At 41.8% G+C, this 26,497-nt stretch overlaps 1 protein-coding gene across 4 annotated transcripts; it reads right to left on the bottom strand.

Annotated features, from left to right (window-relative positions):
• Positions 1 to 1,032: 1,032 nt before the first annotated feature.
• On the bottom strand, positions 1,033 to 25,735 carry FBXO7 (F-box protein 7). Of its 4 annotated transcripts, none has more exons than XM_080662985.1 (9): positions 25,209 to 25,735; positions 21,409 to 21,703; positions 17,007 to 17,234; positions 13,783 to 13,924; positions 11,467 to 11,550; positions 7,649 to 7,744; positions 4,885 to 5,061; positions 2,700 to 2,737; positions 1,033 to 1,729 (listed from the first exon to the last, which is right to left on the bottom strand). In XM_080662985.1, exons 1-9 carry the CDS (start codon positions 25,328 to 25,330, stop codon positions 1,337 to 1,339), a joined length of 1,575 nt encoding a protein of 524 aa, XP_080519111.1. In that variant the 5' UTR covers positions 25,331 to 25,735; the 3' UTR covers positions 1,033 to 1,336. The 4 variants fall into 4 exon arrangements, with proteins under 4 accessions (XP_080519111.1, XP_080519114.1, XP_080519112.1 ...); XM_080662988.1 differs by having other exon boundaries at positions 21,409 to 21,551; XM_080662986.1 differs by having other exon boundaries at positions 21,409 to 21,493.
• Between the last annotated feature and the right edge of the window lie 762 nt (positions 25,736 to 26,497).

Below are 26,497 nucleotides of genomic sequence, written 5' to 3'. Positions count from 1 at the left end.
TTTTAAAAAGCTGTCCTAGAGCTACCATTTGCCCAATACCATGGAAATGTCATCAGCCCCGATCCTTTGCCTACACATTAAGCTACTAACGGTGACATGGCTCTGGATAACTGCATTAGTGACTGAATGTTCTTCACTGTGATGAAAAAAAAAACCCACACTATTATGTGTAGCAAAACATAAAAATAATTTTCACATGTATGTAGGACTCAAAATATTCTTGCAGCACATAACATTTCAAACCATTTCCTTATATGCAAAACTGATTTTTAAAATCAGGGAAGACAGTTGGCAATATTCCAAAATACTTTCTGCAGATACTAATAATGTTTAGTTCCTGTGTTGTGATTCAGATTTTGTCACTATAGCATGTTTCACAGTTGTTTGTATGATAAGACATTTCTGTTTGGCCTTTTTCTTGTAGGAAAAATAAACCTTGAATTTTGTGTATTTTAACTCTTAAAAAAAAAATAAATGTTCTTCAAATAAGAGTCTATCTTTGAAATAGCTGACCAGCATTCAAAGCAGTAACATTTTGTGTTAAAAGAGGTCATCTAGTTACATTACAAATTAGGCACCAAGTGTTCAAAACACAAGGGGGAAATATCTTAATTCCACTCCCGAAGAAGCCCCAAACAAGAGTCCCTATAACCCCATGGCCGCCCAGTGCTGCTGCAGAGCCCAGTTCACCCCACACTCTGAGTCCCTATAACCCCATGGCTGCCCAGTGCTGCTGCAGAGCCCAGTTCACCCCACACTCGGAGAAAGAGCTTCGGGGCCAGGGAGGAGGTGGATTGAGCTGGTGGGTGTCCAAAGTCCAGTTCAACCAAACAAGCTCTGCTTTAGTCGTTTTATAAATCAGCTTCTACAAATGATTTCATTTGAAAAAAGGGGCCGTTCAAATGTTTAAAATCCCCTGCAACAATCTGATGACACTGAATAGGTTCTCTGATCATTTTTAAATGTCCAAGTAATGTTGTAAAGCTGTTCTGAATACTTATTACGTATCTTTCTGTAATAAAAGTCGAGACTGCCATGTAATTTTTACTTAATTTTTAAAAATCTGGTACAGAACATTATCGATGAACAACCTTCATTCTAGAGGGGAGTTCAGAGGGAAGTCAGTAGCCAACTATTCCCAAGGCCAACCTTGTCATGAAGTAACCTCTGGGCCACAGCACCCCTGGAGCTTTAAATACATCTACTGAAAGGCTTGTGTGAGTACATTCCTCACCGCCACAATCAGAAAACACTAGAGGTCAGCAACCCGACAAGATGGTAGCTGTAGTTTTAAGAAACAAAACCAATCAAGCTCCAGCGTGGGGTTGCAAGTCAATCACATGAATGGTAGCCGGCTATCAGTTGGCCGACCCCTGCTGGGTCTGAAGGGAAATCTGTCATTGGGGCCACCTCGCCCTGGCAGGATGGGGTTCGGTCCCGGAAGTGGGCCAATTGGATCAAAACGTGGTCTGAGTGGAGGGAACTGGCCGGGTGCCGCCCCCGGCCCAGGGATGAGTGAATTGATTGGGTTCCCAACATAGGGAAGGGTTAGTCTTTCATCGTATTCACCACCAATAATTCCTGGAGGAAGGAGCGAGCTGGGAGGGAAAGGCCTGGGGTGGAAGGGGTTGGGATAGAACGGGTTGGGGTGGGGTGACGACGGCGGCAGGAACATCATATGCCGAATCCTCTGAGCTTCTTTTCTTTGTTTGTGCTTCTTCCTGTACAACTGAAGAAAAACAAGAACGGGATCTGGTAAGTGGTTGGGATGTCTCCCCAAAGTTCCAACTTGCTTTCACTGTACAGATCTGTCCTTTCCTTTCCCACACTATCACGGCAGACCAAGAAACCAGTGCACAGAAACGAACTTTCACCATTTCTTGGTGAGCGAATAAGGTAGTGGCTCTGAATACAATACCGATGAGCTCTAGTCTTTAACCACACTGCAACCGAGCAATTGTGCCAACCTGGAGCAACAATAAATCCAAAGGAGGATAACTGAGTGGCATGTACTTCCAAGACTGCAACCCAGAGTGCTCAAGCTAACACGCAATTTTAAGTCAGCCTTTTCTAAAGGTAGCAAAGTTAAATATTTGTTGAAAATAGCATGCCATAAGATATAAAGGTGTTGGGGGGTGAGAGGACACCACCTAATTCTATTTTTCACTTAAATTGTGTCCCTACTAGATCTCCGTTTAAACAAGAACATAAAATAGATGCCCATTTTAGAGGATAGAACATAATTTGCACATATTTGAATACTTTCATTGAATTTTATTCTTCTCTAGTCCTTCCAAGTTTTTCTCAGTTCTAGCAACATCTTTTATAGTAGGCATCAGCAAATAAAATAACATCACTTTTTCTTTTCTTAATGTACTATTCTAACTAGCCGAACAGCTAAACACTATTCCAGCACAAAGCAGCTCACTTAAAAAATCTTCTTTGTAACAGAAGGGAGAAAGTTTTATTAAGTAAAGGTAAAAAATAATCATTGTGTTAAGATTTACTTTCTGTGTAATTACAAGAAAACAGGGACTGAGTTTAAAGTAAAAGTTGAAAACATTTCCATTTACTGAAAATTAGCTATAAATTTAATGAAAACAGATTACATCATAAAAAAGTGGAAACTGCCCATAATGTACTAATCCACTAGTTATTTGTGTTGTGAACATTAGCCTTTGATATTTACAAACACTTACTTCTTTCCAATCTGTGTCTCGAACTCTAACTGTACCATCTACAAAGGAAAAACAAAAAGTCAGGGTTTAAAATGCTTCATTCATCCAGCATGAAACAGCAAGTTTGCTTCTGTCCTAAGGAAACGGAAGCATCCTCACTAAGCAGAAAAAGGAACGTGAATCATTGGTTTAACACACACAATACCGTTTATACTTTCTTGAACCTAACTCAGATCCTCTCTGGATGGCTGAGGGCAGCCTGCACTGTTCTGTGCTACGTGGCTCGATGCAGTGACTCCCTCAGGGATGCAGAGAGCTACACAGCTATTCTCTCCTGTGCTAACTGTCCCACACTACACCGTCTCCTCCAACTCCATCTAGTGCATCAGCTGCTTCTGACCCCAAATCTCATGTCACACTAAACCACGTGACAACCTCTGAGTGTCTGTATTACAGCTCATGGTCATTGCTGGAGGTCAAGCTGATAAGGTTTTCTTCCATAATTGCGTTAGGTCTTCTCCCAAACAAGTTCTGAATGATTCGGCTCTCAGAAAATATGACAACTAAGTAATTTTCAATGTACTTACTTAAAATCTGTGAAATGAGGAAAAGAACTTTAAGTCTAGTGAAGAGTTTGGATAAAAGACAGTGATGTCTTCTCTAGAAGTTATTACATTGGCATGGAAGAAAAAAATATAAAAGCTCCAGCCCTATAACATTGTATTTACAGGGAAATTCATGAAAAAAATATGAACACTCAGCTTACAAACAAGCTTGTGGACCACAACCTGGAAATGAGGTAGAGACTGGTTGTACTTTAAACCTGAACTCAAATATACAAGTAAAAAGTATCTGTTCCTTTCATGGGTATTTTTTTTAAATATATTTTATTGGTATTTTACAGAGAGGAAGGGAGAGGGATAGTTAGAAACATCGATGAGAGAGAAACATCGATCAGCTGCCTCCTGCACACCTCCCACTGGGGATGTGCCCGCAACCAAGGTACATGCCCTTGACCGGAATCGAACCCGGGACTCTTCAGTCCGCAGGCCGACACTCTATTCACTGAGCCAAATCGGTTTTGGCTCATGGGTATTTTTATCATAGCCTGCTTTTCTTTGGTTGGATCTTCCATATATGTTGCCATTTTGTCCTTTCATTTTGACTATAGTTTTTTAAATTTCTGAGATGACATTTCCTGCCTCTAGGAACAAATAACATTTTAAACTTTGGATTCAGGAGCAGAAATAAAGAATGAGGACCTCAGGAATCAAGAAGGAAGAAAAGGAAAAACCATGTCATTTGCACTTTCTACATTTTGAAGTTTTAAAAGAAAAAAACTTTTTTGACAATCCAAATGATTCTACATGATGCTTTTAATTTAAAAAAAAAAAAAAAAAAGACAGGGGAACGAACCTACCCATACATATTTACCAGAGTGGTACATTATCAATTATAGTACCACCATTCAAACTTTTTTATTTTACACTGTAACGTGTTTTTTTACATTTATATATCTATATAACTAAAATATAAGTTTACTCCTATTTTACAAAGTGTTGCTGATTTTTTTTTTTTGTAAAATGACCCCTTAAATTGATTTTGTGATTTTCTGACCCACCCAGAGTCAAACCACAGTTTAAGAAAACACTGATATGTAGTAAAATGGTGGTGACCGAAAAGAAGTTCCACACTCAGGCTTCCAGCCTTGTATCTGGAAAGCCTGTGACATTTTGGAGAATTCTCCCCAGCCCCAAAAGTTCCACTGTCACCACTGCTGCAATGATGACCAGGTCACCATAAATGTGACATTGCAGAGATGCAGCTTACCCAGCAACACGCCTGCCACAGCAGCCAAGACTCTCTCAACTTGTACTCTGGTCACAACCACGGAAGTAGTTAGAAATGCAGTGGATTTCTAAGTCAGACACTGAGGATGGTGGATAGAGAATGAACCTGTCTCACTTCCATTTTTCTATCCTGACAGTCTACTTAGTCTACGTGGCTATTTGAGGAGAGTTTTCAGGAGATAGGAAAACGTTTATGAAGCTTAGAATCTCTTTACTATAGGCTATATATTATGATTATTTGCTACCCTAAAAAAGAAAACCTATAACTACCAACTTCTGGCAAGCTGAATAATAAAGAACTAAGACCTCAGTAAGAAAGAGTCCCTTTCTTGTTAACATGTCATCATGGAAATTACCTCGAAAGTCCCGCAGATATAAACACCTCCACAGAAGTTGGTCATTTGACGCGATAAAGAGGTCACGACAAACTGCAGACAAAGACAGGACAGAACGAACGTCCAAAAGTCGGAAGATCCGTAGTTTCAGCTCCAATGGAAGGACTACCAACCCAAATACATCTGGTAGGTTCAGTGCTAAAAGGAGAAAAAGAACACGTGTCCCTGAGTAAAGAACATCCAGCTTTCCCCACATTCAACAAAAGCTGGCAACTCGTTCCTTTATAGAGAGGTAACCAACTGGGTGGTAGTCTCAATTATCCAAGCACACATATCTACAACAAATTTTTAACCCCAGGTTAACTATGTTACTACTACTAACTCAAAGCCCCCTCCTTGTTCCCCGTTTTAGTGGAAAGACAAAAACTGTTTAATACTGATAGAAAAAATAATTCTGACAATTTGTAGATACTAGTCAATGGCCTCTTTAATTCTCTACTCACCACAGAAAATGGATAATTCATTGGCTTTTATAACTGGCTCCCAATGCTGCCACTTATTAGCTGTATGCCTTTGGACAAGTTACTTAAACTCTGCCTAACTCAATTTCCTCATCTGTAAAATGGGTTAATAACATTATCTACCTCACTAAGTTGGGAATTAAATGTATTAATACATATAGAGTGCTTAGAAGAATGTTTGGCACACAATAAGCACTCAGGTGTTAGGAATTACTATTAGGCAGGCTTAAAAAGGGAGGTAGAACCCAGATGGTGTGGCTCAATGGTTGAGCGTCGACCTATGAACCTTTTGGGGTACAGGACAATGCTCCAACCAACTGAGCCACACTGGCCAGGGCAAGTCACTGAGATTTTTAAGTATTTTTTACTACAACACAAATAAGAGAAAGCTGACTACACAAGAATCTTGAGTGAATATAAAACTCACTGAATTATTCAGTTTCACCATCTATAAAAAGAGAATAAAAGCTACTTCAAAGTTGTTAACATTAAGTAAAAACACATGTGAAATATCCAAAGTACCTAGCATAAAGCCCCAATAAATATTGTTGTTTTTTTTAAAAAACTTAGATGCAATTCACAGGCTATACATTATTTATTTATGTGTTATTGAATGTATTATGGGCCAGACCCTGTGCTAGACCATGAGAATACAAAAGTGAGTAAGACATATTCCCTGCTTTCAAGTATTCACAACCTTAGGTGGAAAGAAATTATATCAACAACTAGAGGCCTGGTGCACGAAATTCGTGCATGGGAGAGGGGGGTGTCCCTCAGCCCAGCCTGCACCCTCAACAATCTGGGACCCACCGGGATCGGGCTTAAACGGGCAGTCAGACATCCCTCTCACAATCCAGGACTGCTGGCTCCCAACTGCTCACCTGCCTGCCTTCCTGATTGCCCCTAACAGCTTCTGCCTGCCAGCCTGATCACCCCCTAACCACTCCCCTGCCAGCCTGATTGATGCCTAACTGCTCCCCTGCCAACCTGTTTGCCCCTAACTGCCCTCCCCTGCAGGCCTGGTCACCCCTAACTGCCCTCCCCTGCAGGCCTGGTCCCCCCCAACTGCTCTCCCCTGCAGGCCTGGGTCCCTCCCAACTGCCTTTCCTTGCAGGCCTGGGTCCCTCCCAACTGCCTTTCCCTGCAGGCCTGGTTGCCCCCTACTTCCCTCCTCTGCGGGCTTGGTCACCCCTAATTGCCCTCCCCTGCAGGCTTGATCGCCCCCAACTGCCCTCCCTTGCAGGCCTGGTCCCTCCCAACTGCCCTCCCCTGCTGGCCATCTTATTGTGGCCATCTTGTGTCCACATGGGGGCAGGATCTTTGACCACATGGGGGCAGCCATCTTGTGTGTTGGAGTGATGGTCAATCTGCATATTACTCTTTTATTAGATAGAATAGAGGCCTGGTGCATGGGTGGGGGCCAGCTGGTTTGCCCTGAAGGGTGTCCCGGATCAGGGTGGGGGTTCCCTTGGGGTGTGGGGCAGCCTGGGTAAGGGGCCTGTGGTGATTTGCAGGCCGGCCACGCCCCCTGGCGACCCAAGCGGAGGCCTTGGTATCTGGGGTTTATTTATCTTCTACAATTGAAACTTTGTAGCCTGGAGCGGAGCCAAGCCTTCTGCTTGCTCCGTGGCGGCAGCCATTTTTTTTTGATTTATGTATCTCCTATAATTGAAACTTTGTAGCCTTAAGCGGAGGCCTGGGCCGGCCAGAGTGTGCAGAAAGCTTGGCTTCCTCCATCACTGGGGCAACCCTAGCCTCCTGCTCTTTCCAGCTCCGTGGCTGCCGCCATTTCTGTTTGGATTTAGTATCTTCTATCATTGAAACTTTGTAGCCTTGAGTGGAGGCCTAGGCCGGCAAAGGCAGGCGTAAAGCTTGGCTTCCTCCATTGCCAGGGAAACCCAAGCCTCCCTCCTGCTCTCTGTGGCCATAGCCATCTTGGTTGGGTTTATTTGCATATTTGCTCCTGATTGGCTTGTGGGCGTGGCTTGTGGGTGTGGCGGGGTGATTGTTAATTTGCATATTACTCTTTTATTATATAGGATTATTATACACTGAATAAAGAGCCACAATAAAGACATGTACAAAAAGCTATGGAACTACAAAGAGGGAGTGAATAACATTTAAGGAATTAACATTTAAGCTTAATCTTAAAATCAGAGCAGAATTTCACTAGGAGGAGAAAAGAGGGAAAAGTCATGAGCACAGTACTTTAAATTTACTATTCTTTCTAGCCATTTGACCTGTGATCATTTATCATCTCTCACCTTGTCGGGTAAAAGCCAGAAGAGGATACACCAGCTGGTCTTTGAAGAGGCGAGAGAGTTTCTGAAGATCTTTGTAGATGTTGGCTACATTTTCCCCTAGAATATTTAAAATAAAAAATCAAAATAGAAAATCAAGTGGAAAAACTTGAAATGGTGTCCTCTACTTCAGCCAAACCAAATCGAAGAGGTAAATAAATTTTCACAAATTAATTCCAACATAGATATAAACCAAAATCTCTAGCAGACTAGGAAGTATATAGTGTGTGACTCTGAAAACTAAAAATCCCATAATACCAAATGAATTGAGCTGTACCCAATCTATACAGCTCCTAGACCAGTGGTCGGCAAACTGCGACTCACGAGCCACATGCGGCTTGTGAGCCGTGGTTTGCCACTCTGTTGACTAATGAGTTTGCCGACCACTGGATAGGGGCTTAATCATAAGGAACAACAACAGCCTGTAATTATTGGAATCAAGAGTCTAAGTCAGTGGTCGGCAAACTCATTAGTCAACAGAGCGGCAAACCGCAGCTCATGAGCCGCATGTGGCTTGCAAGCCGCAGTTTGCCTACCACTGTCCTAGGCTATTATTTGGTAGGGAACACTAGATATACTGAACTAGAGGCCTGATGCACGAAATTCATGCAAGAATAGGCCTTCCTTCCCCCACTGCCGGCACCAGCTTCCCTCTGGCACCCAGGACCAGAGCTTCCCTCGCAGCCCCGGCATCGTCCAGAAGGACGTCAGGTCTAATTAGTATATTACGCTTTTATTATTATAGATATCTACCAATCTGCTCTAAGCACTGGGGATACAGTGCGGAACTGCTCTTGTGGAGCTTAGATTTAGTAGAATAAAACAGTGTTTATAACATGACTATGTACCAGCAACTGTGTCAAGCAGTTTTCAAGCCTTCTTTAGAATCAGCAATTCTCCCTAAGAGATAAATACCATTATTCCCACTTTAAAGACAAGACAAGATATAGAGAGCCCATCCAAGGTCTTAGAGTAAGTGGCAGAGCAGGGCATGAGGCTAAGTAGGGCTTCAAAGCACTCACATTAGCCACTAAACTGCTACCAAAGTGTGGTCCATGGATCACCTGAATTGACATCACCTGGGAAATGTTTCTACCTATTGAATCTCAGGACCCACCACAGACCTACTTAATCAGAACCTGTATTTTAATAAAATCCCCAGGTGATTTACATGCACATTACAACATATACACTGACAAATTGTGCCTAGAGTTCCCACTTCAGTTTTGCTATATATTTACAAAGTGTATAACCTTGAACCTTCTGTTCTGTACCTGTTTGCTCACCTGTTTAAAGGAGACATCACCACTGCACCAGATAAGTGTGGTTAAAATGTAAAGCTACACACACAGTGCCTAGTATTTATCAGTAATCAATTTATGCTTGCTCCCTCCCCAGTCCATATGTATACAACTCACTATCCTATATAATAAAAGTGTAGTATGCAAATTGTCCCCTCGACCGGGAGTTCCTCCAGGAGTTCACCAGAGGAGTAGGGGGTGGGGCTGGACAGGGAGAGGGAGGGAGGCCCCGGCTGGCAACAGCTAAGGACCCTACCAGTGCACAAATTTCGTGCACTAGGCCTCTAGTCTATAATAAAACATGCATTATAACTTGACAATAAGAAAATATGCAGCTAAACTCTACATCTTTGTTGCATGAATTACAATCTTGAGTTTAAATCAAATTTCAAGGTATTTTAAAAATAAATTTGTTTTAATGTGAAAACTGATTTTCTATAAAAAATTTCCTTCAGTGATCTATAATAAAAATAATTAGGGACTTAGAATAAAAGGATAAATAACAGTACCTAGTATATATGGGTACTATAAGCCACAGTAAACATTTATTTAAATGACTTGTCAAATGAGCAGCATATTCCTAACATAAAAAGTGCTACATTAAAAATATGCAATTAATATACTCCATAAACTTGTAATAAAACTGTATTAACTTTTTCCCTCCCTTTCATTTCCTTTTCTCCTTTCCTTTCATTTCCTTTTTAACAAAAAGCAAATAACATGAATCTGGGCTACATACCTATAAAAGTTGTTTTTTAAAAAAGGCATAGGAGTCAAATCTATTCCAATCCTAAATTCCACCATTTATTAGCTCTGTGACCTTGAAGTAATTTAACCTCCTCTAGACCTATTTCCTGATCTATAAAATGGGCATAATAACCTCTACTGCTATAGAGTATAGAATATTTCTACTCCCCAAAGCATAGAAATGAATATACAGTATTGTAGCCAAGGAATTTCTGGTCCTAATAGTAAGATCATCTTTAGAGATTTAATGAGTCTAGTTCATGCATTTGCAACAGGGGCAATATTGCCCCCAACAGGGCAAAAATTGGTTCTTTGGAGGGCAAAAAAATAAAATCCTAGTTATTACATTGTTGTGCCCCTCCTAAGGGTCACAGTATACAAATACAGATGTCTATGGTATTAAATTTTCATGGGGGAGAATGACTAGGGGGAAAAATGTGTAAATGACTCATTCAGGGATTGATAAGGGAAAAAAAGGTTAGGAAACATTGGTCTTCTATGACATTAAATGTTCAGAGACCATTATAAATATGTACAGTTGAACCTTGAGCAACACAGGTTTTAACTGCACGGGTCCGCTGATACACAGATTTTTTTTAATCAATATACAATCAGCCCTCCATATCCCTAGTTTTTCATCCTCAGATTCAACCAACAGCAGATAGAAAATAGTGTTTTCCATCTGCAGTTGGGAATCTGTGGATGCAGAGGGCCAATTGTATGCATTGTTCTACATCGTTTTATAAAAGGGACTTGAGCATCCGTGGGTTTTGGTATCTGCAGGGAGTCTTGGAACTAACCCCCCTTGGATACAAAAGTTCAACTGTAAAGTTTTAGGGGAGTCAAAAGTTTTATGTGGATTTTTTACTACATGGGGGATCAGCACCCTAACTCCAGTTTTCCAACAGTCACCTGTATTCTGATGTCTGCTTTCTCTATCAGTTTTAGTTCATATACGTCAGTCTCCCAAGGCTTGATCTCCCCTGGGAACTAACAAGACTAAGGCCTCCAGAGCAAAGATCTAGATCTACATGGTCTTCCCTTAAAGGACCCTGTTTTAAATGTCATCTCCCCCCTATAACACACTACTCTCCATCTGGATTTTAAACCCTCAAGTCTACTATGAGGATGAAATGGAAAAACATATGTAAAGGCACAAAACAGTACTTAAAGATGATACTTCCCTCTCTACCCCATCTCTTCTCCTTCAACCACCTACCCACATCTCATCCTTTGACTTAAATTAAAAAAATAAAAAGGAAAACTTAATTTCTTTGCATCTACTAATAATTTTATAGAATATAAATGAAACCATGCGTAGAATGCAAACTTCTGATAAAGGTCCAATCTACATCAAATAGCAACCAAATTTATATAGGTTTAAGCAAATACCTTCAATAATGAAATTCCATTATATGGTTCCCACAAAACATAGATCCTCTCCATATTGGCTAAACACAATGCCAGAAAAATCCACAAAGATTAATTCAGAAATTATGAAGCATCAATAGTGTGCAAAAAATTACATGCTAGTGTCATTACATAATGGCAATGTAAACGTAACCCAGCATTCCAAGATCCTAAGAATAACAGGAAACAGAAACTCTGCACCATGGTCTTGAATTTGCTTTAATCTCATTCAGAAACTTTCAGTCTTTTGAACATTACCTTTCAGGTTTTTAAAAGTGAAGCTCTCAAAACTTCATCCCAAAAGTTAAATCATGGTTATATTACCTAGTTCCTCTTTGCAAATAAAAGATTCTGGCAGCAGCTGCAATCTTTTCACACTTCTAATCGCACTGTTGATTTTTAGTGTAGCTGTAAATAAGCAAAAGAAAGATGAAAGTTCGTCACTTCATCAATTGCCTTCATTTTCCAATATGGGACTGTGTTTCCTTGCCCGCAATATACAAAGGACACATTATACAAAACAAACTGCTCTATGCTTATATCCTTCCCTCACAGCAAAGTCCAAAGTATAAACATGCCATCGCATGAATTAAAAATCACTCTAAAACACCCTTTAAAAAGTATAGTAAGCACCTTTATATAATACCTATATAAAAAGTATTACCGATAGCAGCTCATTAGTAACTGGAAGATATGCAACAAGGTTAACAGAAGACAGTTAAACACAATAAAATCATTATTTTACCAGTGTCACCAAAACTCCATTTATTTTTTTATTTAACCCTTGGCAATGAGTCTTTCCTTGTTTGTTAAATGAATCCTCTCTCTAGACCCAAAAGACCAATATTCTTGACATCACCAGAGTTCAATTTCATTCACATACACAAAGGCATACTTCATCTCATTCTATGAAAGAGCCAGTGATGTGCTTATGCACATGTGCACCGAACAGGATGTCTTCGGTGGAGGAGAGATTTAAGGACACACTACTCCTTTCAAAGAATCAAGCCTGGAATGGCTGTCTGCCACGCAAGTCTGCAAGCAGGTGATATGCCAAGAATGGTAAATAAACGAAATATCGGAAACTAAGAAATCACTAGACATTTAACAGATATTCTCTTTTAAGTATCTTGAAACTAGTAAATAGAGGTTATTATACAGATGTTGTTAAAGAGTTTTAGTAAGAAACTGAGGCAAAAATTACAACCTCATATTTACCATTTGGTAACTTCCACCTTGCATGTTATGATTAAATGGAGGCAGAAACTGCTGATCTGGGTGGAACACCCAACTAAAAGTTACATTTGTAATTGTGATGAATTGTTGAAAAGGCATTGCTAGGTCCTCGTGCCATGATAGTCACATCCAGACAAATGTGGAATACCACCAAAGCTGATAAAGCTGAAATGTTGAGACATTTAAGTAACATTTCGAAGAATCCAGTAAAAAGGAAATAGCAGAAATTACACAAAAGGGCACCTAGAACTGTCTTTCAGCAGAAAAACATTTTGAAATCTTGTAGGGACCCCAATAAATGAAATAGACAAACATGTTGCTGCTCAAGATTTAAGTGGAGATAGTTCTACTAAGCCTCCTCCTTGCTTCTGTCTCAGCAGAAACTAGGAGCTGCAGAACATGTTGAAAACCACTGAGCTAAGACACATCGAAGCACCTGCTGCCTCTGCTATACAAAGATCAGCTGTGCTGAAAAATGAAAAATGCAGTCATTCCAATATTATCCTTAAAAGGATAAACCTCAAAAATCAAAATGCAACAAAAATGAAAGAGTCTAGTCACTCAAATGGATTACAAGAATGTTCCAAACACCACTGGTAGTTGGTATGGACATGTAGGTGGCATCTGAGCTAAAATGAAATTTAAAAATGGGAGGTATTGCTATCCCAGTGAAATTTTCTTAATACTGAAGACAACTAGGAAAGAAACTATTAAGAGTGACTTTCTCAGCGGTGGGGGAGAAAACACACAGACTAAACCCTCAGAACCCTAAGTGTTTGTGGGCATTTATATATTGTTCAGTGGTGCCAAACTGAATACAAAGGGACCCAGCTCAATCTCACCTCTTACCATCTCTCAGTTCGAGACCTTGATTTAAAAAAAAAGCCATTTATAGACATAAAGAAACATATATTCTTCAAAGAGTTCATCTCACTCCTATTATAACAACTCCCACTGGAGCAAAAAATAAATTATAAGGTTAAAACAGCAAAAGAGTAGGGCTGCTCAAAGAATGAAGGCTGCTAGCCTAAACATCAACCCGTAATTCTATTTTTTATATAAATATATTTTTATTGATTTCAGAGAGAAATGGAGAGGGAGAGACAGAAACATCAATGATGAGAGAATCATTGATTGGCTCTCTCCTACACGCCCCACACTGGAAACTGAACCCTGACCTCCTGGTTCATAGGTTGATGCTCAACCATTAAGCCACACTGGTAGGGCCAACCCATAATTCTATAACCTTTCAGACTCATGTTATCAGCGGTACAGGGATTAAACAAAGTTGAAAAAAAACTCATAACTATATCACAATGACCAATCAATGAACTGGCTATAAAACATTTGGAGAGAAACATAAGTATTCGTAAACTAATGACTGCAACTATGCCATCCAATTACCATTTATGACGACCAGGTTTCCCAAAGGCACACAGGTGAGAGCAGCAGAGCCACCCTCGCAGAGAGGATGCGTGTACTGCAGCTTATACACTCCTCCCGATTTCCAGTTCTCTGGCATGGAAATAGCTTTGGTTTCAGTCCCCTAAGGAAGGAAATTAAAGGGAAACAAATAAAGAAATGTATTACTCTCAAAAGGATTAAACATACAGGAAGTCCCTAACTTGTCTAGAAATAAGTATTTCTTACAATTCCCTTAATAAAATTTGTCTAATCATTAACATTGCTATGAATTAAATTTTGATAGGAAAAAAGTTTCGATATATTATCCTCCATCAAAATTTTTGTTAAAATAGATAAAATAACATCAGAGATGGAGTTAATTTCGCTCTTCAAAGACTCACTTCTCTGCCTACCAAGGTCATTATTCAAGACCCTAACTCAAATATCACTTTCTTTGGGAAGCCTTTTTAAAAGAAAGAAAAACACACACACACACACACACACACACACACACACACACACACACACACACGCGCGCGTGCGCGCACTAGAGGCCCGGTGCACGAAATTCATGCACGGGGGTGTGTGTCCCTAAGACCAGCCTGCACCCTCTCCAATCTGGGATCCCTCTCACAATCCAGGACTGCTGGCTCCCAACTGCTCGCCTGCCTGCCTTCCTGATTGCCCCTAACCATTTCCACCTGCCAACCTGATCACCCCCTAACCACTCCCCTGCCAGCCTGATTGATGCCTAACTGCTCCCTACCAGCATGATTGCCCCTAACTGCCATCCCCTGCAGGCGTGGTCACTCCTAACTGCCCTCCCCTGCAAGCCTGGTCCCCCCCAACTGCTCTCCCCTACAGGCCTGGGTCCCCCCCAACTGCCCTTCCCTGCAGGCCCGGTCGCCCCCAACTTCCCTCCTCTGCTGGCCTGGTCACCCCTAACTGCCCTCCCCTGAAGGCCTGATTGCCCCCAACTGCCCTCCCTTGCAGGCCTGATTGCCCCCAACTGCCCTCCCTTGCAGGCCTGATCGCCCACAACTGCCCTCCCTTACAGACCTGGTCCCTCCCAACTGCCCTCCCCTGCTGGCCATCTTGTGGCGGCCATCTTGTGTCCACATGGGGCAGCCATCTTGTGTGTTGGAGTGACAGTCAATTTGCATATTACTCTTTTATTAGATAGGATAGAGGCCTGGTGCACGGGTGGGGGCCGGCTGGTTTGCCCTGAAGGGTGTCACGGATCAGGGTGGGGGTTCCCTTGGGGCGTGGCGTGGCCTGGGCAAGGGGCCTATGGTGGTTTGCAGGCCGGCCACGTCCCCCGGCGACCCAAGTGGAGGCCCCGGTATCTGGGATTTATTTATCTTCTATAATTAAAACTTTGTAGCCTTGAGCGGAGGCCAGGGCAGGCCAGAGTGGGCAGGAAGCTTGGCTTCCTCAATCGCCGGGGGCAACCCAAGCCTCCTGCTCTCTCCAGCTCCGTGGCTGCCACCATTTTTGTTGGGATTTATGTATCTTCTATAATTGAAACTTTGTAGCCTTGAGCGGAGGCCAGGGCCAGCCAGGACGGGCAGGAAGCTTGGCCTCCTCCATTGCTGGGTAAACCCAAGCCTCCTGCTCGCTCCATGGCTGCAGCCATCTTGGTTGGGTTAATTTGCATACTCGCTCCTGATTGGCTGGTGAGCGTGGCTTGTGGGCATAGCGGAGGTACAGTCAACTTGCATGTTTCTCTTTTATTAGTGTAGATACATGCTAAGCGCAGTCATTCAGAAAAAGGTAATAATTACATGATTTCATTCATATGTGGGATACAAAACTGAAACTCGGAGACATAGACAGATAACAGTATGGAGGCTACCAGACGGAAGGAGGTGGAGGAGTGGTAGAGAATAAAGGGGGCCAAATATATGATGATGGAAGTTGACTGACTTTGGGTGGTAGGCACACAAAGCAATATACAGTAATGTACACTTGGAACCCTATTAACCAATGTCACCCCAATAAATTTCTTTTAAAAATCCTGCCCTGGCTATGGCTCACTTGGTGGGAGCATCGTCCCAAACACCGAAAGGTTGTGGGTCTGATTCCCAGTCACAGCACATAACTAGGTGGCTGGTTGGGGCAAGTATGGGAGGCAACCAACTGATAGTTCTCTCTCACATCAGTGTTTTTCTCTCTCTCTCCCTTCCTCTCTAAAATCAATAAAAACATATCCTTTGGTGAGGATAACAAGAACAAAAAAAATCATGTTTAGCATTCTCTTTCTTTTATCCACTAACATTCTGTTCATATTTCTATTGTTATGTATTCCTCTAATGTTATTTATCTAATATATTACAATTTTCATTTTATCTCCCACACTTGTGGACTCCTGAAGAGGACTATCTTTATATCCTGATTCCTGGCTCAGTGCATGGCATGGTGCAGGTGTTCAGTGATCACTGAATTACTCTGTTACTCATAATACCACCAGTTGTGGCATTGCTATTGTGTGGGAGTATGCAGAATCTCAGGCTCCACCTTAGACTTATTAAATTAGAATCTGCATTTTAATAAGATCCTCAGGTATTCTGTGCACATTCAAGTTTAAGAAACTCTACTCTAAATGTTCTCTGTGAACCTCTGGCATCCTATCTATGGCTAAGTCTCTCCTAGAATTAACCAATACAGTACAATGTTTTGTATACTTGTCTCTCTTACTCTTGGACTATAAGCAACCTGGGAGCAGAGACAAAGCACTGCACCTGACAATGGAGAATGAATGAATGAATGAATGAATGAATGAATGCAAGCAACTATAGCATAAGAACAATGTCCTCTTCCTAACTGAATCTTACTAAGTTACTGGCCATAGAGCCATTAACATAAAAAACCTAGTGTGTCATCATCCATCTAGTTACACCCAATCCACACTCACTGACCACATTTCATCTACATATTATCATATATAATCTTGTCTTTTTTTTAACCAGAGTTGCCATCACTTTTATAATATTAATTAAAAACTGATAAAACAAATGAAGGAGAAAAAAAGAAAAGAAGAGAATATTTACTGCTTGCCTACTATATGCCTATCACTGTGTTCAGCACATTACATTTAATATCCAACCACATTTAATAAAGAAATCTAGAATACACAACATTCTAGGGATATTTACTGATCCACCTCCTTTCCTAATAGGAAACATAAACCCTAACAAGATGCTTGTCTTCTCTTGTCATCTTACCTGAGGTATGTAACCCGACTCCAACATGAGAAGATGAATGCATACTATCAAGGCATCACTGGGACTAGAACAGTCAGCTGACTGATACAGGGTCTCTAATGAATGGGGCACTTGCCCTTCCTCTGATTCACTGCAGAGCATTGGTTCTGAGGGGTAGAAACCTGTGTCTTCATCCATATCCACAATATCTTCAATTGACTCAACTTCAACATTTTGACTAGGCCCTGGCTGAAAAGGATAACAAACAATGAATTCATTAAATAGACTTTTATACATGGCATTTTGTATCCTAAAGTGAACTGAGATTAGTGCTCAAAGTCAAAGCACATTATTGGGTTCAGAAATGGAACACATTAAAGCAAGCCCTCCTATATAAATAAGCCTGCAATCTACTCCTCCATCCTGAATTCCTTATCTCCATTAACCTGGAAATCTTCCTAGTTTTCATACTTAAAAGTTCCACTGAATCTATCTCTAAAATCTGCCCCTTCCTACTCCAACAGTACTTCCCACTCATTTATCTCCAGCAACAGCCTCCCAGTATCCCTGACTCCACTTTTTTATCTTCCATACATTCTACCCACTGCTGCCAGTTTCCTGACAATTAAAACTCCAATTATGTCCTATGTCCCAACTTAACCCCTGCCAATATTTCCCCAATGTAGACAGCAGCATTTCCCTAAATTGTGCCTTGAAATGTTACCCTAGATGTTCTTAGGAAAAAAGAGGTTGACAATATAATAAGTTGGAAAATGCTACATGCTATTGCCACCTAATCTTACCCTCCATATACACAAAGTATGTTGTGGCATTACAAAGCTCTGAGAAGTCCAATAATAATGAGCACATAACCAAGAAAGGCTATCCTCCTTCCTCAACGCTCAGCATCTTGTTAACACTTACTTATACTAGTAATCTCATGAAACAAGTTTTTCATAGAGGACATGCTGAGAAATGCAGGCCTACAAAATAAAGTCCAAACTCCTAAACGCCTTAGCATACAAGGCCTTTCGTCACCTGATCCCTGACTTTTTATCAAGTTCACTTTCTGCCAGTCCCTTCCTCCCCACTCCAGCAGGCTCCACCTCTTCAACAGAAGTGACACTGACTCCCCTCTGCTTTGCAAAGGCTTTATTACTCCACTTCATCACACAGTATTGAAGTTTTCTAATTACTCATCTACATCCTACCATGACCGCAAACTTAGAAATGAACAAACTACATGTCACCAATTTGTGTAACCCCAGTACAGTACCTAACACGTAGTAGACACTCGGTAAATGATGAAGGATAACATCTTACAATTCATAATGTTTTTGTTTTCAGTGTTATTTCATTTGCAACATGCAAAAATGCTATAAAATAGGCATGCCAAATGATGTCACCTTTTTATACATGCTGTAATTGTGACTCGGAATAAATAACAATCGAGGTTACCAACTAATAAAACTTTGAAGTGAACAAGCTCACCAGATTCCCAGTTCACAGCTTTTGAACATAATATGCTGCTTCAATAGGACTACATTACCTATATTAACTTTGCTCACAAAGTTGGTTTTCTAGGCATGTGCTCAACTCCTAATGCAAAGCACATGTTTCTTCTTTTTCGGTTCATATTTCCATTAAAGAAGGGGCAGAGGAAATTAAAATTACCTATTATGAGTCCAAGGGTGGGAGAATGTCAAAGAGCATGAGGCTATTCTAAAATCCCTGATGGCTTATGGAAAACATCCAAATTCACTTGTTAGAACCTAGAGGGCAATGACAATTCACACTACCTAAAAAAGGAGGCTCTATCAGATTTTGAACAAACAGAAATTACTTATTAAAACCACTTAACACCTAACTAAGTTATAAAGTGTACAGGTTCTTTGCTTCTTATCTACTAGAGGCCTGATGCACAAAATTCATGCAAGGGGCTTGGCCCTCGCAGTCTCGGCTAGCCCTCACAGCCCCTGCTTCGTCCAGAAGGTCATCCGGATGGTCGTTCTGCTGTTCAGCCTAATTAGCATGTTAGCTCTTTATTACATAGAATTATGCCTAACTTTTGGCCATTTACTACTTACTGACAGTTGCATGGGAGAATATATGTGAAAAAATATTTAAAAGGGTTGCCCTAAACTGATAATGACATAAGAGGAAGATATCAGAATCCCCTGGAGAGCTTATCAAACCTTACTCCCACTCCATGAGAACCACTGGCATTCACTGAGCCATTCTGATATGATATGAATATTTATCTTATTCTTCATGCATGGAGAAGTGAAAAAAATGTTCAGCACCACCTCTATGAACAGATCATTTATCGTATGTCATTTACAAATGACTGGAACAAGTGACTAAAATGCAGCTTACAGCTAATATTAGGGTCTGATACCCGGTTATCTGTTTCCCATTAAAGAATCAACAGGTACTAGGTGAGTTCCCAAATAAAACGGCATCTAAGAAAATTAATTTACACTTAACTGCAAGAGTAAAATTTTCCTGTTTTCATTTTTTAATGCTCCATCCTACATTTAATTAGCAGACCCTACTGTTTCAAGTACTTAATGCATTATTTATGAGATTTCAAGCTGTTTCCACACAAAGGTTTTACAGTCACCCGGTACAAGTCTTAGAGCACAAAACAGCATGCTTTTGGAACTTAAATTACTAACTTGAGGTAATATTAATTTCTCAAAATTTTCCAAAAGAAAACTAGTAAAGTAACTATTACATATATTATGAAAAGTTCCATTTTACTGGACAATTTTAATAGTACACAGAAGTAAAGGGAATGGACCCTTCTAGCAGAATCTCTGAAGGGGTCCATCAGCAAAAATGATTCAGAAATGTAATTTAAATGTGACTGAATATTCTTACTCATTCCCTAGATTACCTCTACGAAACAAAAACACAAAAATACATAATAATTGCTAAAAAAAAAAACCAAACACACATAAAAACACATTAAGCTTTATAAAAGCTTTTTTAACTTCCTTAATCTCTCTGGATATTATTACTAAAAATCTGAACATAGATGCTTTTCATAATTTACAAACCTGTTAAAAAGTATTTTTTAGTATCTGTATATACTGAAAGACATGCTAGGCACAATGAATACTTATAAATGTTTAAGGCCCACGAAAAAAAAATTAAGTTGAAGAGATAAGTACACAGACAAAACCATTAACAAGCTCACATATATATTATTAATATATTAAGTAATAAAAATGATCACTTGAGACAAGAAATCAAAAGGCAGGACAAAAAATGATGTTTCCAAGGCAATAGAGATATTAAAGATAAATTAAAGAAAAGTAGTATGGTTGGCAGGGCCTTAGGATGGGTAGAGATATAGACGGGAGGGAGAGGAAAGGTAGTGAATTACAGGCTGGGTGAGCAGCAAGAGCAAAGGTGCGATGCAGTCATTAGGTAGTGTGTACGTGTGAATGTGTTGGCTGGCAGAGGGAACATAAGGAGTCTGGTCTGACAGGAGATGACCGTTTACAGGAGGGAAGAACAGAAACCAGCCCTGTAAAGGATGTGGAGCAACTTCTCAGAAAGCCTTAAAAACTGGTACAGGGGGATAGACATTTTCCTCCTCTGGACCATGGCAGGGTTGAACTAGAGATATGCAGCCTTTTTCAATTCAAAAGTAGGAGCACGGGTTTATCTGTGACACAGAGTAATTAAGAGCAAGGGAACAACATAACCAAAAAGCTGGAGAGAAAAAATGAACCTGGAAAGTGAAGAACAGACATTTAAGGCCTGAAATGGAAAGGAAAAACTGACAGGGCTTGTTAAGGGGTTGGGTATGAGGAGTCAAAAATCACTCCAAGGTTTTAAGCTCAGGAAAAGAGCAGCACCACTGACAAACAAAGAGGGCGGCTGACTTGGGAAGAAAAGAACATCAGTGCACATATTTTCAAATTTACGCTGGCACAGAGAATCTGAAGTGACAATGTTTTTTTGAGGTGACACTTTTTCAAACCCAGGTGTAAATGTCCAGCAAATCATTTGGAAATAACTGGACTACCTATAGCCTTAACAAGTGGAGTAGACCAGAGAACAAAGCTGGGAACGTGAGCTTAACCAGTTAACTGCCACAATATTTTGAATTTCATTAAAAAAGGTCCGCCGCTTGCATCTATAGACGCTTATGGTGTACAAATGGTTAAAGGCAGCAATAGAAGCCAAGAGATAATTTATCTGATGGGGTGAATGAATATCTGACCAAAATAGGTAAAAACTGGGTTCTTCAGAATGCCCAATACTGATCCAGGCATTTAGCAGTTTCAAAAATTTTTTTCTGTAAGAATATAATCTGCAATCTACTGATGATAATGATCCTGATTGGCACAGAATTCAATCAAGTATGATTTGTCAACTACCCATTTTCTGTCTGAATATTAATACCCACCATACTGCCATCATTCCAGACATCGGATTGGGCTGCCTCTCCTTGGAATGAATCACTCCGCTGTTCATCCTGTATGCTGGGCTGACTGGAGGGGGTGGCCAAAGAGGGTTGGTCATTATTCTGGAGTGAGGAATGCTCTGAATCTGTGGATGAAGGTAAGTTAGGTGCTGGAATGGCATCTTCAAGAATCAAACATATCAAGTCCCCAGAAACAATCCCATATGAAGCCAAGGTCTCTTCATCTCCAGTGAGGGCATCCTTGTTGTTCAATGTAATTGCAAACCGGGTATCAGAACTGCCAAGAAAGATGGATAAGGATGGTAAGAGCTACCTACCTATTACCATTATCCTCAACAATATATTTGGAACATATATAAGGTACATGGTATGACCCCAGGCCAGTGGTCGGCAAACTCATTAGTCAACAGAGCCAAATATCAACAGTACAAAGATTGAAATTTCTTTTGAGAGCCAAATTTTTTAAACTTAAACTTCTTCTAACACCACTTCTTCAAAACAGACTCGCCCAGGCCATGGTATCTTGTAGAAGAGCCACATTCAAGGGGCCAAAGAGCCGCATGCCACTCAAGGGGCCAAAGAGCCGCAGGTGGCTCGCGCCGCCGTTTGCCAACCACGGCCCTAGACGAACTAAATAATGAAAACAAAACAAAAATAAGAAGGAAGCCAAAGTTTGGAAAAACAACCAAATTATTCATTCTTATCACCAAATGCCTAGGTTATAGATTTCTAATGGCAAAAATTCTAGCCTGTGGGATAGGATACAGTAATTCTCTATCATTAATCCATGTTTTCATCAATTCTAAGACACATATTTTTTATGTTTTGATCTTTGAAATAAGGATGCTTCTTAAAATCTATGACATATCACAGCTTGACAGCATTTTTCCCTTTAGTGTTACATAAAACAATGTCTTTTAAGAATGACAGCAACTGAGATTCAACGAAATATAGTGTTTTTCAAATGTAAATCACATCATAGCATTCCTCTGTTGAAAATCCTCCAATGGTTTCTATTGAACTTGGAACAGAGTCCTTAACCTTACCTCCAAGCCCAAGAGTTGACCCCGACCTGCTTCTCTGCCTCACCCACCTTGTGCCATCCTTTCTCTCACTGACTATTCTCTGTTCACATGATCTGTCCTCAGAACAAATCAACTTCACTGCAGCCTTTGGGCCTCTGCATTTGCTCTTCCAGCTCTCCAACTGACTCCCATCATTCAGGTCTCAACTCAGAAGTCACCTCTTCAGAGATGCCTTCCACCAGTCTCCATCACTTTATTTCATTCTCATGTTTATTTTTATTGTAACTCCACTATTTGAAAATATACTTATTTATATGTTGTCTCTCTTCCCAAACCCCTACATTAGAAGTTAAGTTTCATAAGATCAGGTATCTTGTCTGTCTAGTTCAAAACTGTATCTGCAGCAGTTGGCAAATAAAAGCATTGGATGAGACTGAAATCAGCCTACCCATTCAATGCCCTTACAGGACAGGTAGCTTATGTTGGTTCCAAAATATGTCCTAAATGAATATTCGTAATCACAGAAAGTTGGATGAGTGTATGTAGATGATTGAATACAAATTCATTCCTCCTACTGATAAGTACAAGTTCTCTTCTTACTGATGACCTGCTATGTCTTTTACAGGGAAGACAGCACAAATCCAAAAACTCACTGGTACATAAGCTAACAGCTCAAATTATCCTCAAGCAATTAATTCCCCCCTCCCTTTCTGTGTCACAGAGTATCGGACCTGAAAGAATAACCATCATTTCACCATATAGTAGAAAGCAATAATTAACAATTGTAGAACATTTTATAAGACATCTACACACAGCAATGCTGACTTCATTAACTTCTTGAAATCAAAGGATGAAGTCCTTTGAAAAATCATGCTGTTTATTCTTCCTCACAATGCTGCATTTTCAAAAGTGCTTGAAATAATTCATTGTTTTTCCCTTCACATGTAAATACGTTTTTTCTTACCAACCAGAGTGTCTTTGGTTGAGAAATTACTGAAGTTTTAGAAACTACTCCTGACGATCTTTAAGCTCATCAGGAAATTCCATCCTAGAAACTTAAGGCCTTTTAAAAAATATTTTATGGCAATTCCGGATCCACTTACTCAGCAAAGGCATTTTAAAAAATAATGTCATATGGACACATTTTAAAACTGCCTATTATAAAATGAACATAAATCGAAGCTACAGTCCTTCCAGTTAACCAGCCTCTACTATGAAAACAAACCTGAAAGAGAAACTAACTTGGGCTCTTGGGTAAACAAGGAGTCAAGCTGTGTTGCAAATCCGTTTAAGACTGCCCCTCCTAATTAAAAAAATAATAATACACACACACGAAAATACCTTAAAAAGAGAGATTAATTTTGAAAATTTGTGGTGGGGTAATGAAGTCAGCATGCAAAACTCTTAGGTTTAACACCAAGAAATTACAATAGGCATGTCACTTAATATGTTTAAAGGGGGTTATGTCAATACCTCATTTTCTATTTTTGTCTTAATTTGGGAAAAAATCAGGCTTACTTTTAACTGATAAAATGTTCTACAATCAGGCTGACTCCCTCCACGTGGTCCTGGAGAATGTTAACCCTGAAGCGGAGTAGTTAATATGGTCTCATTTTTCTGAATTCCCCCAAAATAAAATGGAAGTTTGCAAAAGTCTTGTAAAAGGAGCCACTTAATTAACAGAAAGGTTTTCTCTTAAAGAATTAATTCATCTAAAAAGCCCCAGCGAACTTTTTTTCTTAGCACAAAATTTAAAATTTGAAGAGGGTCACCCTTATGTCCCTCTATTCCCAGATCATTGTCCCCAAAAGATACCCTCAGTAGAAACAAAGCAGCCTCATCCGCAGCCCCATAAATAACAGACTTTGATCCTTTACTTCTCGGCGTCACTGCCCCTAACGGTAAGCCTCCAGAGTCATCCTAAGGCCAACGTGTACCTTAGTTTTAGCAAAAAGCAACATCTCGCCCAGGAAAATAAGATTATTTGAAACACTCGGACACGCTGTACTTTGCAAAACTTTGTAGCCGGCCCTGGCCGGGTAGCAGTTGGTTACAGCGTCCTCCCCAAAGGCCAAGGTTGCAGGTTCAATCCCGAGTCAGGACACACACAAGAATCAACGAATGAATGCACAAATACGTGAAACAACAAATCGATGTTTTTCTGTCTCTAAAATCAATTAAAAAAAAAAAAAAAAACTTTGCAGGGCGCTCACTGCAGCGACCGCAGGTAGTAAACACTCAATGAAGCCTTAAGATTATTGCAGCCTCACTGCCGCTGAACAAGTTGCAGGTGGCCTCGGAGGCGGGGCCGACTGCTAACTCCTTCTAGTACTTTCCTAACTTTTTCACTGAAAAACCCCGGCAGCTGGAGAGGGTGAAGTTACATCCCTGGGGGCCTGATAAATTTTTACCCAAACCAAACCCGTAATTTCCAACTTGACGTTTCAAAGGGCGGGAGAATTCTGCGCGCCGGCCTATCCCCGGGATCGTATACTGGAAAAACGGAAGCGACAGCTCACCCTGGAAGGGGACGGAGCCCCCTGGACGCCCGGCCATGTCCTCCGAGCCGGGACCCAAGGCCCGCTCCCCGCCCGGGCTGCGCGCGACACGATCCCGCGGCGCCCGCCCCGCGACGCCCGCTCACCGCCCGCCTCACGTGACGGCCGGGCCCGCGCCGCCCGCCGCGCCGCCCGCCACGCCTCCCGCAGCCCCTAGCCGCCCCAGCGCCTCTCCGCCCGCGTCCGCCGGGCCGCGTACCTGTACCCCCAGGTGGGCAGCAGGGCCTGGCTCAGGTGCGCACGCAGCTGCCCCAGCGTCGGCTCCTCTTCTGGCATCTCCAGAGGCCAGGTCCGCTTCTGAAGCCGCACCCGCAGCTTCATGGCGGCGGCAGGGACCGGGGACCTGTATGTACCCAGAGGCGGAAACGGTGACAACGGCGCGGCCTGACAGCTTCTGCCTCAAGCGGCCGCGGCCCCGGAGCGGCGACTACTGGAGCTGGGGGGAAGGGTGCTGAGGTGTAACGGGGAGACACCGCGCTGCTTGCCGACCTCTGCGACGGGACGCTCGGCCCTTCTCTGGAGGGCGCCCCCTGCAGTCCACCCCGCGAGCGGCGGCTGATGGCTGCGCGAGAAGGGCCGCGCGGGGACTAGCGATCGATGACTCGGTGCTCAACTGCGCCACCTGGGAGCGCGAGGAGCCCACCGCGCAGGCGCCGGAACTGCCGCCGGGCGCAGATGTCGCGGCTCCGCCCCCGCCTTGGCTGTGCTGACTCCCTCCACGTGGTCCTGGAGAACGTTAACCCGGAAGCGGGTGCTGCAGACGACGCACCTCGCCGCTCCGCAAGGCCCCGGTGTGCCGGGTTCTTACCCCGTGTCCTTCGTGGCGCCTCCTGCGTCATCTGCTCTGAGAAGCCTTAGGTGGGGCCCAGGCTCTGGTAGTTTCCTCCCATTCCAGCAAAATGTAAAACAGCTTGTAGTCAGTGATCTGTGTCGGAGAGTATATTCGTATTCTGTTGCTGCATAACAGTCACGCCAGAGCTTAACACCTTAAAACGACAAAAGTGTATTGCCCCACAGGTTCTGCAGGTCGGGAATTGGGGCCTGGCTTGGCTGGGTGGTTCCGTCATGGCCTCTCAGGCAATTATAGTCAGATGGAGGCCAAGGCTGCAGTTATCTGAAGTCATATATATACGTGTGTGTGTGTGTGTGTGTGTGTGTGTGTGTGTGTGTGTGTGTATATATATATATATATATATATATATATATATATATATTATTCATTGATTCTCATTCATTTCAGAGAGAGGAAGGGAAAGGGAGAGAGAGAGAGAGAAACATTGATCGACTGCCTCCTGCATGCGGATGGGGGGTAACCAAGCCCACAACCCAGGCATGTGCCCTGACCGGAACCGTGACCTCCTGATTGATAGGTTGACTCTCAACCACTGAGCCACACCAACGGGGCCAGTTATCTGAAGTCTTGACCTTGGGCTGGAGATCTGCTTCCAACGTGGCTTGCTCACGTGACTGTTGTCAGGAGGCGTCAGT

The sequence above is a fragment of the Plecotus auritus genome, assembly GCF_963455305.1.
Source record: "Plecotus auritus genome assembly, chromosome: 3".
Taxonomy (NCBI): domain Eukaryota; kingdom Metazoa; phylum Chordata; class Mammalia; order Chiroptera; family Vespertilionidae; genus Plecotus; species Plecotus auritus.
This window is presented reverse-complemented; position numbering and strand designations above follow the sequence as displayed.

Coding starts and splice junctions, on each gene's coding strand:
- FBXO7 (XM_080662985.1), bottom strand. CDS start 25,330: ATGAAGCTGCGGGTGCGGCTTCAGAAGCGGACCTGGCCTCTGGAGATG. Junction 21,704..25,208: donor CTGCCCACCTGGGGGTACAG/GTACGCGGCCCG, acceptor CTTTCTTGGCAG/TTCTGATACCCGGTTTGCAA. Junction 11,551..13,782: donor AAACCTGGTCGTCATAAATG/GTAATTGGATGG, acceptor GCTTATTTACAG/CTACACTAAAAATCAACAGT.